The sequence below is a fragment of the Baudoinia panamericana genome (genome assembly GCF_000338955.1).
Source record: "Baudoinia panamericana UAMH 10762 unplaced genomic scaffold BAUCOscaffold_8, whole genome shotgun sequence".
Taxonomy (NCBI): domain Eukaryota; kingdom Fungi; phylum Ascomycota; class Dothideomycetes; order Mycosphaerellales; family Teratosphaeriaceae; genus Baudoinia; species Baudoinia panamericana.
The window spans coordinates 228,603-244,995 of record NW_006911264.1 but is presented as its reverse complement, the minus strand read 5'-3'; the positions used below and the strand labels follow the sequence as shown (position 1 = coordinate 244,995).

Genomic DNA, 16,393 nt, shown 5'->3' with positions numbered 1-16,393 from the left:
TATGGCACGACAAGACATGATACTGTCTATCGTCGTCTGTCCTCGCCTGGCCTTATAGCTCCCTGTACTGAGTAACTTTTGGATCTATCGCAGTATCATACCCAAGGGGTTGGTCATGGAAGGGGTGTCCGCATTCCATAGCCATATCGGGCGCCACACTCGCGACGCGTCTCTCCGAAATCCCACAGCTCCCAGCCTACACTACCTCTCTTCTTACGATATGGTTGTTGGTGTACAGGCTTTGTGTGCATTAACACCATCCTCAGAGCTCCCACCCATGCCAGTGATCGAGATACAGTGTTAACATGGCGCCCAATCTAACGCATACCGCGTGTTTGGCGGTCTTGACACTTGCTTTGTCCAGTCTTCTACCAAGCGCCACCGCTCAGGTGCAGAATCCAGTCGCAATATCGCCTCTGGAGCTCAACCTGGAGCTTGAGACCTTCGGAGGTCAAGCCGCTGGGCCGGAATTGCAAGGAAGCTACTACGATATGGGTGTTGACCAAGCACCGCCTAACACTCACAAGCATCAGAAAAGGTATGGTTCCGGTGGTACGTACTGGTATTCCCAAATCAAGCGGCAGGGAAAGGTCGCATACGGCAACTCGTCGTTTGTCATATGGCGGAATGTGATGGACTATGGTGCAAAAGGAGATGGAGTCACAGACGACACGTCTGCGCTCAACAACGCCACGACAGACGGCAATCGCTGCGGCCTTGGCTGCGACAGCTCGACGATTACGCCAGCGATTGTATACTTCCCGCCAGGCACATACCTGATCAGCAAATCCATCATACAGTACTACTACACCCAATTTGTTGGCGATGCAAACAATTTGCCGGTCATACTGGCCGCTCCGAATTTTTACGGCCTTGGCTTGTTTGATAGCGATGTGTACCTCCCGTACGGCTTTAGTTGGTGGACCAACCAGAATAATTTCTTCCGGCACATTCGCAACTTCGTACTTGACATCACGCAAACGGATCCCAGCAAAGGCGTCCACTGCCTGCATTGGCAAGTTGCGCAAGCGACCAGCCTCCAGAACATCGTCTTCAACATGGTTGAAGGCTACCTAGGAGACAACAACCAACAGGTCGGCATCTTCATGGACAATGGTTCGGCTAATTTCTTCGAGGACCTTATCTTTAATGGCGGCTGGGTCGGCTTCTTCAGCGGCAACCAGCAATTTACAGTGCGAAACTTGACCTTCAACCGTTGCGAGACCGGCATCTTCCAGAACTGGGACTGGGTGTTCTTGTACAAGAGTATAACTTTCAATGACTGCGGTGTTGCATTGGACATGACACAAGGAGGCGAGATTCCAGCGACTGGCTCTGTGATTCTTCAGGACTCGCAGGTCATCAACTGCCAGTATGGCGTTCTCTCAACCTTCAGCTCCACCAGCATCCCAGCCTCTGCCGGCACGCTTGTGTTGGACAACGTCAACTTCGTCAACACGGACCCTGCCGTACAGTATCCGAATGGAACAATCATCCTTCCTGGCAACACGATAGTTCAAAGCTTCGTGCAAGGTTCGGCGTACACGGCCTACGAGCAAGGTGAGCAGATCCAGAATTTGACATGCTGGGAGCCAACAGCAAACTACAGCCGCATTCAGCAGCTCATCACACCACCACCAAAAAGCGCAAGCTTAATGGATCCGACGGGAGTGATCTACGAAAGAAGCCGACCTCAGTACGAAGGCGTCCCTGTGGAAAGCTTCAAGTCTATTATCACAGATGGCAAATGCCACGGTGATGGTCTGACGGACGACACTGCGTGCGTGCAGAAGTTCTTCAACAGCATCCTGGACGGTCAGATCGCGTACATTGACCACGGAGCCTACCTTATCCGTAACACCATTAACGTACCGATCAATATCAAGATGATTGGCGAGATATGGCCCTTGTTCATGATTGATGGCACGGCGAAGATCTTCAAGAACCAGAGCAATCCCCAGCCTGCTTTCCGCGTCGGTAACCCGGGCGACGTGGGGACAGTAGAGATGACAGAGATCATCTTCGAGACTCGTGGGCCAGCTCCCGGCGCTGTCCTGATGGAATGGAATCTCGCCGGCACCGAACCCATGGCGACTGGCATGTGGGACGTGCACTGGCGTATTGGTGGAACAGCGGGCACTCTGCTGCAGTCGGATCGGTGCACGAAGAACCCTTTGCACGCTCACGGAGCTAACGCCACATGCTGGGGTGCATTCTTGCTGGTTCACCTGACGAGCACGGCTTCGTTGGTGATGTCGAACAATTGGGGCTGGGTTGCCGATCACGAGCTTGACCGCCCTGACCACAACCAAGTCGACATCTATAACGGGAGAGGCATTCTCGTCGAAAGTCAAGGTCCTGTGTGGATCTACGGAAGCTCGTTCGAACATAGCATGCTTTACAACTATCAGATTGCGAACGCACAGCAGGTCTACATGGGTGCGATTCAAAGCGAGACAATGTGAGTACTTCCGCAACCTCCACCGCTGGCTGTGGCTCTAATGTACTGTACCAGGTACTCCCAAGACAACCCCAACGCCCTAAGCTCGTTCCACGTGAACGATACATGGTCCGACCCCACCTTCTCCGAATGCTTCATCGCCACCTGCTACAAGACTTACGGCTTGCGTATCTTCAATAGCACCTATATCTTCGTATACGGCACCGGTCTCTACTCCTTCTTCAACGACTATGACCAGGGCTGCCTTCTCACGGAGAATTGTCAGCAGTATATGATCAGTCTGGAGCAGAGCGAGGGTGTGTATTTGTATGCGGCGAGCACGAAGGCGGCAGACAGCATGATTGAGGTTGATCAGGTGGCGTTGGTGCCTGCGCAGGGGAATTTGAATGGGTTCTGTCAGACGGTGGGGGTGTTTGAGTATCCTTAGTTATGTCAGGTTGGCTATGTATGCTACCATTGGGATGGTATAGTAGTGGAAAGTCATGATCCAGTTGTTTTCGTAGCCTATGTTCTGCCTCACAGGTCAAAGAGCAGCAACTCTTCGCTAGATAGCGTGTTACAAGTCAAATCTGCCATTTTCCAACCCAGGAACCTCATCATCGCCTCACCGTCATCATCATCAATATCTCGCAGCCTTCCGACAACCCCCTCACACCATCGCGGCGAGTCTGTCGTATCTCATGGTCACAATGCCCAGCTCCTCCTTGAGGACCATGGACGCCGCCTCCTCAACCGTCCCAGCTCTCGCCAAGCCCCTCTCTCTCACCTTCCTAAGCACATCTCTGATACCATCCATGACCGTCTGCGATTCGAACCACTGCGTCGGAGACACGATCGGCGCCTCAACCGGCACGATGTTGTCGATAACGAGCGGGGCTGGGATGCGCAAGTCGCTAAGAGAGACATGCGTCGGCAGCTGAACCGGCTGAGCCAGAGGTGGGATGAGGTCGAAGGCGTTGCCAGCGGCCAAGTCGACCATGCCATCCAAATCGACGAAGGACTCCTAGCCCAACATCGGATCGGTGGTAAGGTGCTCAGTGGTGAAGTCTTCGCTGTTGTAAGAGTCCGGGGTGGCGTTGCGCTTCTTGGCGGCACGCTGCTTGGCGGAGGACTTGATTGCTGGCTTCTTCTCGTCGGCCGGCGAACGGGTCCACTGCTTCTTGAGCTGGACGAAGAGATGGTCGGCGCCTGGCTTGGCGATATGGACGTCGTGGACGTGACGACGGAGGAACCTAGAATGAGCTCGCTGTTAGCGGAGTGAAATGTAGTGAGTAGAGGCTGGGGTGAGGATTACCAGGCGAACTTGAACTTGTGCTTGCCTTCGGCGCCGGGGCAGTACTGGCAGAAGGTCTCACAGCGCTCGATGGTCAACGGTCCGCTCTCGGGCCAGATGTGGGTGTGGTCCACTGCAGAATAAGGAGTGTCAGCGTGCTAGAAGTAGTGGCGGGTTGACACGTAAAGTGACAGAGACATACTCTGAGTGCAAGGCATCGTGTGATGACTTCGGAGTTCTGGCTGGTTTGGTTGGTGAGACCTGACTTCGGTAGGCGTAGGCCTGCCGCTGAAAAGCACCGTGATGATAGGAGCTTGTACTTTGGCCCCGGCCGAGATGGCTGCCAGCAGCTGTCCACGGAAGGTGATGAAGATGCTTGAAATGGTTGCTGTGAAGATGCTTAGATGGCGAAGTATGTTGCTGATGCTATGTGAATGCTTGCGAAATGATGCTTGTGCGAATGAAGATGGTGGTTGTGAAAGTGGAAGAAGCTTGGAAGAGCAGCAGGATGAAGTGCAAGAACTTTTGTGCGTTGCGCGTCGGTCAGTGCGCTCATCTATTGTCGCTTATCCGGACAATAGCAGGACGGCTGGTCTGCGCGTGACCGAGGAATCAGTTTGGGGTGGGGCTGAGTAGTGTGCACCTCACTCACTGTCACTCAAATGGCTGTCTTTGCTCGCCAGGCTTGAAGACCGCTAAAACGCGAATGCTCGGCCGTTTTGGGCTGAAGAAACTGTGTTGCAAGCAGCGCACAATCTACGAAGCTGTTCGAACTATCTGCATGTCATTTCAGGCGTTCGTGCCTAAGATGTTCGTTGCCGACGCTGCTGGTAAGAGACGTTGGCTCTATACCGGACCCTGAATTTCGCAAGCAAGCTTTGGCGCTAGACTTACTTCCGCCTTGACGCAGCAGACATTGATCTGAGAATGGTAGCTCGTGTTTCAAAACGATGAGTGCATTGGTCCATCCGGTGCAAGGTTGGCATAGATGTTGCGATCGCTCCTTGATGGATCCATAGAAGTGCAAAGGCAGGCAGGGCAATGCGGTAATGCTCAATGCTACGAGTGTACTGGACAGACAACGATCGGGCGAAGGGAGATCAAAGTATATTTAGAAGTTGAGTCAGCCGTAGAGCTATGCTATGAAATCTAGAAACTTACACAGAGCTTCTACAAAAGTGGCGGACGAGTCGTAAGCCTTTCCCTCTGACAAGCGTGAGTTGGGGTGTTGACCTGCTACCTCGTGCGCGCCACACTGTCTGGAGAGCATGTCCCTAATTAGAGCACTACATTGCAGAAACAAGAACACAGTCGCATTGGTCTTGCTGTCGCAGCACGCTTCCCGGGCGCCAGTTACAGCAACGAGTCAGCTCATGTTGGGTAGCAAAGTCAAAGACAGGCCAGAGTTCAGCCATCGCCTGTGTTGCTTGTATTTTCGAGCAACATTTGTGCCGAGCACACATTCATGCAACCCCCGTCCGTCAGCGATGCCGAAGATCAAGGGACGAGAGAGCGCGTGAAGTGAGGTCAAGCGGAGAATAGAGCCAATGGTTCGCACGTGACGCGCTAGTCGGCCCGTCTCTGTCCGACGCCCAGTCTGCACCAAGCTTCGATCGCATCAACTGAGCAGAGGCAGAGCCAGCGCCAGCAACACCATCTCACACCCGCCGACACTATGCTCGCCAGCCGTGTTGCAGCCCGCGCTGCCCGAGTGGCAGCTCCACGCTTCTCCATCGCCGCCACCAGAGGCTACGCCGAGCCCGCAAAGAGCCCGGCGCAGCAGCAGAACTCCAAGCCTCCTGTCCCACTCTTCGGCCTTGACGGCACTTACGCGAGTGCATTGGTGAGGCATACCCGGCTCACTTCCATGCAGACGACCTCTCGAAACTAATAGGGAAATGGTAGTACACCGCCGCCGTCAAGCAAGGCACCCTTGACACCGTCTCCAAAGCCCTCGACAACCTCCTCAACACCTTCAAGCGCGACACCGCCCTTCAAACCATCCTCGGCGCGCCCACCCTCTCGGGCTCCGACAAATCCCAAATCATTGCCGAGATCCAGAAGAGCACCAATGTGCAGGACAAGGGCGACACGCTCCGGCACTTCCTCGAAACGCTGGCGGAGAACAACCGCTTGAACCAGCTGGAAGGCGTGTGCGAGAAGTTCGGGACGCTGATGAGCGCTGCGAGAGGCGAGGTCGAGATGATTATTACCAGTGCCGCGCCGTTGGACCAGAAGGTGGTGAGGCAGTTGGAGAATGCGGTTAGCAAGAGCCAGTATGTGGGGCAGGGCAAGAAGTTGAAGGTTGTGCCGAAGGTATGCCTATCTACACACAAACTACTCGTGTACCATGGAACCCACTAACGCTCCAGATAGGTCAACCCGGACATTCGTGGTGGCCTCGTTGTCGAGATCGGCGACCGCACCATCGACCTCAGCGTCTCCGCCAAGATGGCGCGCATGAACAAGCTGCTTTCGGATACTTTGTAGATATGGTTGTTGTAGCACTAGCAGTATAAGCTGTAGCTTCTTTTCAGCATCTTGTTCTCATCACGTTATCGAGCCACACGCGAAAATGCACCCGAACGTCCACCGCCTACACATGTACTAGGATGTAAGCCTAGAGTCATGGTGGACCATGTCATTGGAAGATATTGCATTGTCAGAGCTATGTAGCGGCTCAGAGCCCATCTGATCCTCCAACTGGTGGTGAGCGGCCCTCGTCCCTGGACCTCTCCCCCTTTCTCAGCCCATCAGATCCCCAACCCAAGCCATCAATCCAAGGAGGAGAGACAACCCAAGCCAGGAGTGAACCAACCCACACTCCAAAAGCGGAGAGGGACTACCCAATAAACAACCGCAACAACAGCACATCTCTCTCTTCTTCTTCTTCTTCTTCTTCTTCCAAGAATGAAACGCTCGTTATCAGTCAGCACTATACCCGCTACTCCACCAACACAAACGAAAAGCCGGACACAGCACCGCGCAAAGCAGCTATGTGCGGTCCAGCAAACCGTCTCAGTAGGAGTTTTTAGCGCAGGTTAAGGCGAATGAGCGACTATACCCAAGCTTTTGCCTTTCCCTTCCAACGAGGAAGAGAAAAGGCAGAAGCTCATGTCATGCGCCCAAGTATGCATGACAACACATGTCCGGCTCTTGCCGCTCTACTGTCGCTACTCGTGCAGTGCGTCTCCGCAGACGGCCCTCTCCCAGCTAACAAGTCAGAAATGCATCTCACAGTAAGTCGTCCAGGGCAAGCCACACGTGACGTTCTTTGCGAGTACCATTTCTGGGTCTTGCCAGAGGAGGGTAGTAAGCGGAGGTATCGACACGAGCAGCAACAAATGTTGAGCGGCAGCGGAGCGGGATGGGATGGGGTCCGTCGAGTACCGTGACGTTACCAAGGAAATACAACGCTCTTCCCATTTCCTTCTCAAGCGGTTGGATCCCAAGTATTGATGCATCGCAAGTTCGTCCATGATTCCCGAAAGCGGGAGTCGTGGGTATCTTGCACTATCGTTCTTGCCTTCCAAACCGAGGAAGGAATTCGAAAGAGGGTTTCGCAAACGCATTGCAAGCAGGTGCAGAAGCACGACGCAAGAACGCTGCACAAAAGAACACAGTTTTGTTTCCCGCAAATACCAGCGCGGAGGCTGCTTGGTGCGTTTCTACCGTCAAACTCCCACTCCTCCGCGCAGTAAGTTGCAGCAGGAAGGGTGCGTTGGAGGAGGCAGAAAAGTTGGACCTGACACCATCAGGTCTGAGCATGATTAAAGAACTCAATTTCGCAGTCGCTGACGCAAAACCACCCGGCATATCCTGCGGTATGACAGCAGCGCGTAGCCCAGTGCACGATGGGTAACGCAAAGGTCAAGGTGCGGGACTGACGGCCCAGCTCATGACTTCTGGGTTGTCAGCGGGTAGGGTCAGCGAATGGATTGCGACGTTTCTCGTCGATGGACGTGGGATCGAGGAAAGGATTGAAGGGCGCGGGTGAGGTGGGTGAGAGGAGGCGGACGTCGCCGTGGCTGGAGACTCGAGCGTGGGTTGGTCGGCGAATGGCGGAGTCGACATTCTGGCCATTAACGTTGCCGAGTTTTTCCGGCCGGGGGCTGAAGCCTGTGTTGAGGATTGGCGAGGTTGCGGCGTTGAACTCGAAGGTTGGCATAGGGGTGGGTGCGATTGTGTACTGCTGGCCGTTGTACCTGTTGCCGCTGTTGTCGCCTGCTTGAGCATCACGCGTTGCTTGCTCGTAAGTCGGCACTCGTGGTGTGTCGGAGAGCTCATCAGCTTGGTGACTGTCTCTGCGCGGCTTGGGATCCTTTGGTGGTAGGCGAAAGCCGACGTACAGGCCCTCATCGCCACCCCTCAGCATCATGAAGCTTGCTCTACCAACACCAATCAATGCGATGAAGACCCAAATGAGCAACACGCATGAAGAGATGATGGCCTCTTGTCGCACAGTTTTGTACAAGGCGTTCATGAGCTTGTCAACAGCGCCTGTAATTGCGTCCGTGGCGCCACCGTCAGGGCCAGTGTTCAGCAAGTCCGCTTGTGAGCCTGACACTTTCTGCACGGTACCGAGACTGAAAGTGTCGTTCGCAAGCATTGGGAAGTCCACGTATGCATTGTCGGTCACCCACGTAAGGCCCTTCTCAATGCCCTGAATCTTGAGCAGTACCAAGCAGTTCAGCACTCCGACAATAGGGTCGTATAGTACTGTCCCGCCGAATGTCTCGTTCAGAACGTGCATCGTCTCGTTGACGAACACATTCAGCGTGTTGTTGACCGCGTGAGTGGTAATGTTGACCCAGCCGAACACATCTTTGTTGATCATCGTATTCGTATCGTTGATGATGTGGTTTGTGCCGATGGCCCACTGCTGGCTTGCGTTGTTCAGCTCGTTGATGATGTGGTTGGTGAAATTGATGACCTCATTCTCCATGCTGGGAACTTCCTTCTGCACCGTCTTCAGCAGAACGTATTGGCACAGACAGCTGAACAAGCCGGCAAGAGCGAGTGACAACACGAAAAGCGCGGGCACTGTTGTCGCATACGCAACGCTCCAGCGTACCAGCGCTTTACGGCGGCTTGACGTGAAATGCTCTGCCAGCTTGAGCCCTGCAGAAGAGGTGTACGGTCGCGAGGCGATATAGACCGAGTCCATTGGGTCAAAGGCATCGCTCTTGATTAGGCGCGCTCGGTCTTTCATGAACTTCCACCGCGTGAACTCTCGGTAAGCCATCGGTACCATTGCCAAAATCGCCAGGATGATGATGACAACAAGGAAAACCTTCCGCGCAAGATGTTCGATGTCCACCAACCCATCAAAGAAGGCATTGACGCTGTTATTGTCCGAGCAAAAGGTAAGTTGCTGCTTGGCGGGTATTGGAAACAACGAGCGGTCCATGGTATACCTGGGCAGACTCTCATTAAGCAGCTTCTTCACCTCTTCGAATGGCAGCTTGATGGCATTGTTCGTGAAGTTGTTGACCTGCGCGAAAGTCGGGATCGAAGCGTTGAGCTTGTCAAGGCCCTGATCGTACCCCGTGGGAAGCTGTAGGCTGTCGAGCTTGTTGATCTCGCCTGTGAGGTCAATGGTCGGCGGCGTAAGCTGTTTGCCGGTCAAGGCGCTTGCAACCTTGTCAAGATCTGCCAGGAAGCCATTCATAGCGCTCTGGAAGTCAGTAGCCGCGCCACCGAGGTCTTTCCCGACATCTTGAATGGTGGCGTTAAGGAAGTTGCCGACGTCTTCGGCGACCTGAACGGCTACATGCAAGCTGCCGCTGACTGCCAAAGTGATGAGACAGACGTAGGTCGATGTCAGCAAGTTGATAACAAAGACAACAATCTCCTCGACACCGGTGATGCTAAGTATCAGCATCTGCATCAGCCCGTTGATAGCTTTCTCAATGCCAGAAGCCGAAAGTTCGTTGATGCCATCGCTCATGTAATGTGGCATACTTGCCATCGCGGAGCCTACGTTCTCCACCGAGGTGCACATGCTCAGTGCCTCTTGCCTCGCCGAGCCGGTGTTGTCCTCGAGACTTGCTATCGCGAGCAGAGTGCGAATGAGCACAAGTAGTAGTAATATCGTCCATCGATTCTATCATGCTAGTTAGCGATTATCAGAATGGCGAAAATGTGCGCTGGACTTACAATCCATGTCTGCGAGAGTCTCGCTCGAAGACCAAGATAGGGTGTCAGGTATGGTTCTTGTTGTGAGGGAGGTCGTGATGCGTCCTGCGCAGCGTAGTAGTCACGCATCTCATAGTCGCCAGCGGAGAGAGATGGAGGCGCAGGATTAGGATTATGCTGTTGATTCTCTGAGGAAGCCATGATGGCTGACGGCAATGAAAGTCGGATGCGCCTGATTATACACACTCAGTATGATGACTCGTTTGATCGCTCGCCAGCCCGTGGCGTTCTAGCAATAAAGCAATGATTCAGAAGTGTCGTGGTTCGCGGAAGCGGTAGGCTCGAGGTGCAGATGGTGGCCACGAGAAAGCTCGCGTAAGCGTGATGGACAGGGATGCCAGTGAATGCTGTTGCCAGTATCAAGAAACGCCGTGCATATGCAATCAAAGAAACTCGTGACGTCGTGAAAGGTTGAAGGGCAGCGATCGAGGTAGGGAATGCGGACAATGGGCTTTGACAATAGGAAAAGGCTTCGCTAAAAGCGTTACGAGAACAGTGAACAATGACGCACCATGTTGTCGTAGGCGTGGCCTGTCATGCGACCACAGTCATGGTATACATGCTGGTCTGAAACGCTGCCGCATCTGGTCGAGAAGGCGTTTCGAAAGCCGCCAGCCAATCATCGCAAGCCGACATTTCGGAGTGAGGCACAGCGCTTAACGACAAGCCCGAAGGCCAGTCGTGCGCTGTCCGCTATTCTTGTCGGAACGAGGGCCGGACAAAGAGGCCGACACGTCAAGGCGCTTCTTGCAGTGATTGTATTGTCTTGCGCCGGTTAATGGTCTTGTCGGCAATCCGGCGCATTCGCTGCGTTGAAGTCCTCCCAGTCCGTCGCAAAGCGCACCGCGTGCACCAGACGCTCGTCGCGTGCGTCGCATCCTCCTCGTCAAGCCATCGCAAGTCGCCTCCGGTGCGTGGAGGCGCTCCCTGAAGCCCAAAGTGAATACGGGCGACGAGGAGCGCCCCGACTTCCAGAAAGCTGGATGGCGGAAAGCCCAGCCTTATGAAGGGACTGGAAGCCGGGCAGGTGTGGCGCGTGACACTAGCCACTAGCCTACCTTCTGCACGGTGACGTGACTTGACTGCATAACCTACCTATCTTCCCAGTATGCGGTCTGATGTCTCCTCTTGTGCTATAATTCGGAAGATACAGGATGTTGTGGCTGCTTCGTGGTGTATCGCACTACGAAACCGTGAAACGTGTAGAGAGCACATCGCCTACCGTTTTGAGGGTCGACGATTGCTGTGGCTAAGGTGGCCGCGGCGCAGGTAATCCGTTCGACCTCACGCGTTCATGTTTAGAGATTCGTCGCCCTTCACCACCACCAGTCCGCAAGAACGACTCGTCACCACCTTCGCGGACAGCAGCAATGCAAGCGTATTATTCCGGGGCATCCTATGTAAATGCAGTTGTGCGTGCGAATGTCCCACAACCCTACCGCTACAAGTGGGCATTCAAGCTTGGGTAGAGGTGGACGCAAGCCTATAGACGGCATTGCTCTCGATCACCCTGATGGCAGCATTGCTCATATGGGCTCCGGTGATGGCAAGTGCAGAGTACAGAATCGAATCCAGGCGGTAGACAGGATGGGTGAGCCATCTGCGACGCGCTCTCAGCTTGCTGACCCGTAGTTCGACGCCGACGTTGAAGCAGCGGAGGCCAAACGACCGTAGTGCATAGTGGAAGTGACGTAGCGAGCTTCGGTGTTTGATTCTGGATGACCATGATCCGGTTCTTGGCGGCCATATTCTACCCGAAGCAAGTACTGGAACGATCGCACAGACATTGCACCGGACAGACCGAGCACAAACCTCCGGAGTTATGAAGCTAATTTGTCCAGAACGAGCCGGTAGTCGCAGGAGTGAGCTCGCTGGTACGCACCGCAAAGGGACTCTCGCACCACCAAAGCTCACATCCGAAAGCTCACTTCGAAGGCATCCATTTCCTTCACACTGAACGTCAAGCCTTCCCCCTTGTTTCATAGTCACCACGCTAGCACATCTTCGTATAGCCCTCTCGTCAGCATCAAGTCTTTGGCTTCGCTCACTGCAGCTCATTATCAGCAAGCTCAGGGCTACGAACTTCCACCTTTTATAGGCGGCCAATTGGCATATCTGGATTTAGTCAGATCCGGCTCCGACTCTTGATCTCATCCACCATATTGGCAGCAGTACTGGTGTTCCGATTTCCATACCATCGAGCATCACAACCGACCCTTCCGATCTATCACTTCCGCCACCGACCACAAACGTCTCCCGACCTTCCAGCACGTTAGAAACAGGCTAGATCGTGAAGGAAGGGCCGAAAGGTGCGGACTCCTGTCTCTTCAGCTTCGGATACGCAGGTCTGTTGCCTTGCTTAGTGGTCGGTAGACTCTGCGCTTAGGCAGCATCATTGCGTGCTCACAATTGACACTCGAGGACAAGACTTATTGCCAGCAAGCCAATCGAAAGCTGCTACAACGATACGAACCAAGCATTCTCCAAGCGGCATACAAGTCTTCTAAGCAAGGAAGGCACCATCGAAGGAGCCGTTCAGCAGGCTTGGCAATAACCACGAGTTCCCATTGTCAGACACTCACTTAGAACATCACGTACATTCGACAATCATTGCCAGCATCTCGAAGCTCAGACGCCTGCGAGGAGTAGTGACCTCGCAGGGCAGCACGCAGAACAGGTTGGTTGACGGTACATTAAATTTCTCACTCTTTTTACCATCACCCTACCGCGTACCACATGCTCTTACAAAAGGAACCGCAACCTTCCTTGTGACGATCACGAGCGCAAGTGACCAGGCTCCCAACCATCCATTGCCACCCTCTCATCTTCCCTTTACAGATAACATCATTGAGCTTGACCGCAGCTTCGAGTTAGCATTCACCCACTCACAGTCAGCACAATGAGTGGTCCAATGTCATGGCGAACTCAGTCCAGACCTCTCCGCACCCCACGGCAGTCACCCCGCGACACACTATCCCCCACACCGTACACGCAGTCGCGGACGTGGTTATCTCCGAACTACAGAGGCTCAGCACGCCCCACAGGTCCCGCTCGTCGCAGCAACCTCCAGCTCAACGACGCTCGGCGAAAGCTCTGCCCCAACTCACCCTTCTGGCACCGCGACTTCGACTTAGACCTGCATAAGTCCGACTGGAAAGCCGGCGAACTCCGCAGAAAGCAGGCTCTACTCACCCAGAAGGCGCACGAGCAAGATCTACACGACCGCTTACACGACCCCAACACCCCTGACAGACCCATCCGCCGACCACTAACCGGCATCCTCTTCCCCACCCAACTAAGCGGCACCCTCCTCTGCAACCGCGGCAGCGTGCTCGGCGGTGAGGAAACAATCTGGTGTCCGCAATACCTCTCCTACAAATCCGACGTCGCTCCCTGGCCCAGCAGACACGAGATGGACTACGAAGGCGACGGTCGGCTGGCCACGGACCGCTTGCACCGTCGCTTCCTGCCCTTGCCGCGGGTCGATGAAGATGCTGCTTCACAGCAGAAGAACTGGCAGCACAGGGCTGTGGTGCCGCAGGCGTGGTTTGATGAGGTTTATGCCTGTGGGCCGGAGAGGTTGGACAATCCGTTGAGGATTTCGTGGGAGGATGTTTGGTTCAGGTGTTTTTGGGTTGGGGAGAGGGAATTTGAGGATGAGAGTGGGGAGGTGGATGGGGAGGGGAAGCATGCGGTCGGCGAGGCGTTGTTGGCTGTGTTGGATCCGTCGGATCAGTGGGTCTGAGGGTGGCGCAAGGGACCGCCGGCAAGCGACCGAGAGCACAAAAGCGTTCGGGATGACGGTCCGCGACAAGCAAGCAGCAGAGACCTATGAGTTCGGCGAGTGCGCGTTGCGCATCGACTTTTTACGCTGCATCTGCATCTCAGGCATTGGGTATCAGCATTTCAGGCGTTGAACATCGGCTTTTACGGAGTCAGCAGGCGAGGAGGGAAGGCGAGGGCAGCATGACTTACGAGAGCATACGCCCAGCGGCCAGCCAAAGCAGCGAGGCATTTACCTGGTGCTATACGGTGCATTTTCGGCTGCATGCATAATAGGAGTCTGCTTGCATCTCAAAAGCGATGGATCTTGAGCACTATTTAGTCTAGTTGGCTCTTCTGCATAGCGTGGCGTGGTAAAACAGCTACAGACCGTAATTCGCTCTTCAATACAGAGCAGGAGGACTGCACAAAAGACACTGGGTTATTTCGTCACAACGACTACTCGCAGGGAACTACGCTTGTCGTCGTACCCATCCTATACATTGTCTGCGTAGAATGCACCGTTCCCGTGTCTCGGCATGCAGACCACATCTCCAGTATCAGCACATACCTCATCAACTTACATTCAACGACTCACCTCGTGCGCACATCGCACGCACGTAGCCACCACCACCTTGCCTCAAACCCCTCACAACCCCAACCGGCCAACCGCCTCACTCATCATCCTAACCTCCCTCTTCGCCTTCGCCCTCGCTTCCCTCTTCCTCTCTTCTTCCCGCAAAAACTTCATCTCCACCTCATCGCGACTCCGCCGCTGATACGACGCCTCCGTCGACCACGTCCGCTCCGGTGCGGGAGGCATAAGTGGGAAGCGCAGCTCGTTCATGCGGATCGCCGGTGCGTCTGGGACGATTAGGTTGGTGAAGCGTTTGGGATTTGTTGGGCTCGGGAGTGAGGGGAGGGGTTTGTTTGCTGTAGTGCTGGTACTGGTGCTGGTCTGCTGGGGTTTGATTTGGAGCTGGAGCTGGAGCTGGCTGAGGACTGGGCGGGAGAAATGGGGAATGTTCGTGCGGGCTGTGGTTGTGGTGACAGTGGTGGGAGCGGGAACGGGTTTGCGCTTGATTTGTGTTGGCAGTGGACGGGGCGGTGAAGGTGGGTTTGCAGGTGGGATCGGTGCGCCGCCGCTGCTTGGAGAGTTGGGTTCGAAGTAGGAGTCCCATTTTCCGGATTCGACGCGGCTGTAGTGTTTGCGGAGGGTGGCGGTGTCGGCGAAAGCTAACGGGGTGTTGGGGCGGTGGATTTCCGAGTTGTCAAACTCGCCGGACTCGATGCGGCTGTAGTGCTTGCGGTGAGTGGTTGTATCGGCGAAGCCGACGGGTGTGTGGTTCCTGTCTTGGCTCGTTGGCGTGGGATCAGTAGCCTCGGGAGCCTTGTGCTCGGGCTGGGAGGATGTCAGCGGCTCGTTGAAGGGGTTGAAGCTCCGGTCTTGGTACGCCAAATATAACCCACCTGTACTTGCAGAAGGTGTCACGAGAGGCTTGCGCTCGACGGGCGCGCTCTTGCCCGGCAGCAGGCTGTCCGGGTGTCTGACCTTCCTTGGCGCTCCATGCGTGATTGACGGCGCAGGGATGGAAGTCGAGCCGTTCAACGCATCTAGTGCGCCCTGCCGATGCTGCTGCGTCTCTCCGTCACTGTCACCATCAGCTTCAGGACAAAATTCGCAAAGCTTCAAGTCGGCCACTTTGGGAATGTAAGGCAGCGTCGCACTGCTACTCCCCACCTCTTCCACCAGCGCAGTTCGCTCAGCACGCATCGTGTCCCGCTTCGCGGCTATTAGCCGTGTGAACCCATCCATACGATCGCAGAACGAACGGAATGAATCAGCGTTTGCGGTCATTTCGGTGCCTCGCCACGAGACGCGGAAGATGCGATGAGGATCCACCTGGCCTGAGTATTCGTTTGACTCGGCGATAGAAGCCGGCGTGTCGTCATCCGCCTGCTGCTCACCATCAGCAGTGTTGACAGTAGTAGCGGTGAAAGCGGGAGATGGCGCACGAATGACTTCTGTCACGGCCGGATGAGCAACGAGCACGCTTCTCCTTACCACCTCCGGGTCCGAGAAGGAGCCAGTGTGGGAGTGGACGGTGAGTCTCTTACCTGAAGGCGAGGTCTTGACGATATTAGGTAGTTCGGAGGAAGAGGCGGAGGAACCCTGTCCCCTGACGGTCCCGCGGCGACGAAGGGAGCCGTGTGAGCGAACGGAGGACGTTCTAACAAGCTGGTTAAGCCGGGCACCACCGATGAAGTCAATGCCGCTGTGTCTGGCGCCCGGCGAGGTGAAGCTGGGCGGACTGGGGTTGGTGAGCCGGTGAGCACTGCTGCCGAAGAACTTGCCAAGCTTGCCGAACGTCTGGCTGATTTTGTGGCAGATACGCTTGTTGCGCAGCCGGAGGGAGCGGCGCTTGCGCTGCTTGATGCTGCTAGCTGGAGATGGTGGAGCGGCCGACTGGTACATTGTCGAGGTAGCGCCGTCTGTTGCTTGCGCGCCGCTTGGTGTAGGCTGATATGGAACGGAGGGCTGAGCATCTGGCAACATAGCAGTATTGAAGATGCCGGAGAAGGTTGTCTGTGGTCTGGTGGAAGTCTCCATTGCTGCTGAATTAGTTGAAAGAATCGTTGCGAATGACGGAGAAAGATGGGCAAGTGTGAATAACGGTATGATTTGACTGTGCTCTTCT

The 16,393-nt window shown here is 54.9% G+C and overlaps 7 protein-coding genes across 7 annotated transcripts; 3 read left to right on the top strand and 4 right to left on the bottom strand.

Moving 5' to 3' along the window:
- Positions 1–491: 491 nt before the first annotated feature.
- On the top strand, positions 492–2,888 carry BAUCODRAFT_72423 (glycoside hydrolase family 55 protein; the record flags this gene model as incomplete). Its single annotated transcript, XM_007679377.1, has 2 exons — positions 492–2,461; positions 2,516–2,888. The coding sequence occupies 2 exons, from the start codon at positions 492–494 to the stop codon at positions 2,886–2,888; spliced, it is 2,343 nt and encodes a 780-aa protein (XP_007677567.1).
- A 576-nt stretch (positions 2,889–3,464) lies between these two features.
- Positions 3,465–3,981, bottom strand: BAUCODRAFT_157538 (uncharacterized protein; the record flags this gene model as incomplete). Its single annotated transcript, XM_007679495.1, has 3 exons — positions 3,937–3,981; positions 3,756–3,867; positions 3,465–3,693 (listed from the first exon to the last, which is right to left on the bottom strand). Exons 1-3 carry the CDS (start codon positions 3,950–3,952, stop codon positions 3,465–3,467), a joined length of 357 nt encoding a protein of 118 aa, XP_007677685.1. The 5' UTR covers positions 3,953–3,981.
- Positions 3,982–5,409: 1,428 nt separating this feature from the next.
- BAUCODRAFT_149048 (uncharacterized protein) lies at positions 5,410–6,224 on the top strand (the record flags this gene model as incomplete). The annotated part of the gene is made up of 3 exons (XM_007679494.1): positions 5,410–5,577; positions 5,640–6,050; positions 6,111–6,224. 3 exons carry the CDS (start codon positions 5,410–5,412, stop codon positions 6,222–6,224), a joined length of 693 nt encoding a protein of 230 aa, XP_007677684.1.
- A 1,423-nt stretch (positions 6,225–7,647) lies between these two features.
- Positions 7,648–10,073, bottom strand: BAUCODRAFT_72512 (uncharacterized protein; the record flags this gene model as incomplete). The annotated part of the gene is made up of 2 exons (XM_007679382.1): positions 7,648–9,840; positions 9,894–10,073. 2 exons carry the CDS (start codon positions 10,071–10,073, stop codon positions 7,648–7,650), a joined length of 2,373 nt encoding a protein of 790 aa, XP_007677572.1.
- Positions 10,052–10,557, bottom strand: BAUCODRAFT_35008 (uncharacterized protein). The gene is made up of 2 exons (XM_007679197.1): positions 10,437–10,557; positions 10,052–10,276 (listed from the first exon to the last, which is right to left on the bottom strand). Exons 1-2 carry the CDS (start codon positions 10,468–10,470, stop codon positions 10,119–10,121), a joined length of 192 nt encoding a protein of 63 aa, XP_007677387.1. The 5' UTR covers positions 10,471–10,557; the 3' UTR covers positions 10,052–10,118.
- A 2,274-nt stretch (positions 10,558–12,831) lies between these two features.
- Positions 12,832–13,677, top strand: BAUCODRAFT_25142 (uncharacterized protein; the record flags this gene model as incomplete). The annotated part of the gene is made up of 1 exon (XM_007679148.1): positions 12,832–13,677. One exon carries the CDS (start codon positions 12,832–12,834, stop codon positions 13,675–13,677), a length of 846 nt encoding a protein of 281 aa, XP_007677338.1.
- A 1,364-nt stretch (positions 13,678–15,041) lies between these two features.
- Positions 15,042–15,860, bottom strand: BAUCODRAFT_35005 (uncharacterized protein). The gene is made up of 3 exons (XM_007679196.1): positions 15,711–15,860; positions 15,165–15,654; positions 15,042–15,096 (listed from the first exon to the last, which is right to left on the bottom strand). Exons 2-3 carry the CDS (start codon positions 15,550–15,552, stop codon positions 15,068–15,070), a joined length of 417 nt encoding a protein of 138 aa, XP_007677386.1. The 5' UTR covers positions 15,553–15,654; positions 15,711–15,860; the 3' UTR covers positions 15,042–15,067.
- Positions 15,861–16,393: the final 533 nt, after the last annotated feature.

Excerpts from the sequence above, each read along its gene's own strand:
- BAUCODRAFT_35005 (XM_007679196.1), bottom strand. The coding sequence starts at position 15,552 with ATGACCGCAAACGCTGATTCATTCCGTTCGTTCTGCGATCGTATGGAT. Across the intron at positions 15,097-15,164 it reads GACACCTTCTGCAAGTACAG|CCCGAGCACAAGGCTCCCGA; the intron begins GTGGGTTATATT and ends ACATCCTCCCAG.
- BAUCODRAFT_35008 (XM_007679197.1), bottom strand. The coding sequence starts at position 10,470 with ATGACAGGCCACGCCTACGACAACATGGTGCGTC. Across the intron at positions 10,277-10,436 it reads CTACGACAACATGGTGCGTC|TCACTGGCATCCCTGTCCAT; the intron begins ATTGTTCACTGT and ends TGGCAACAGCAT.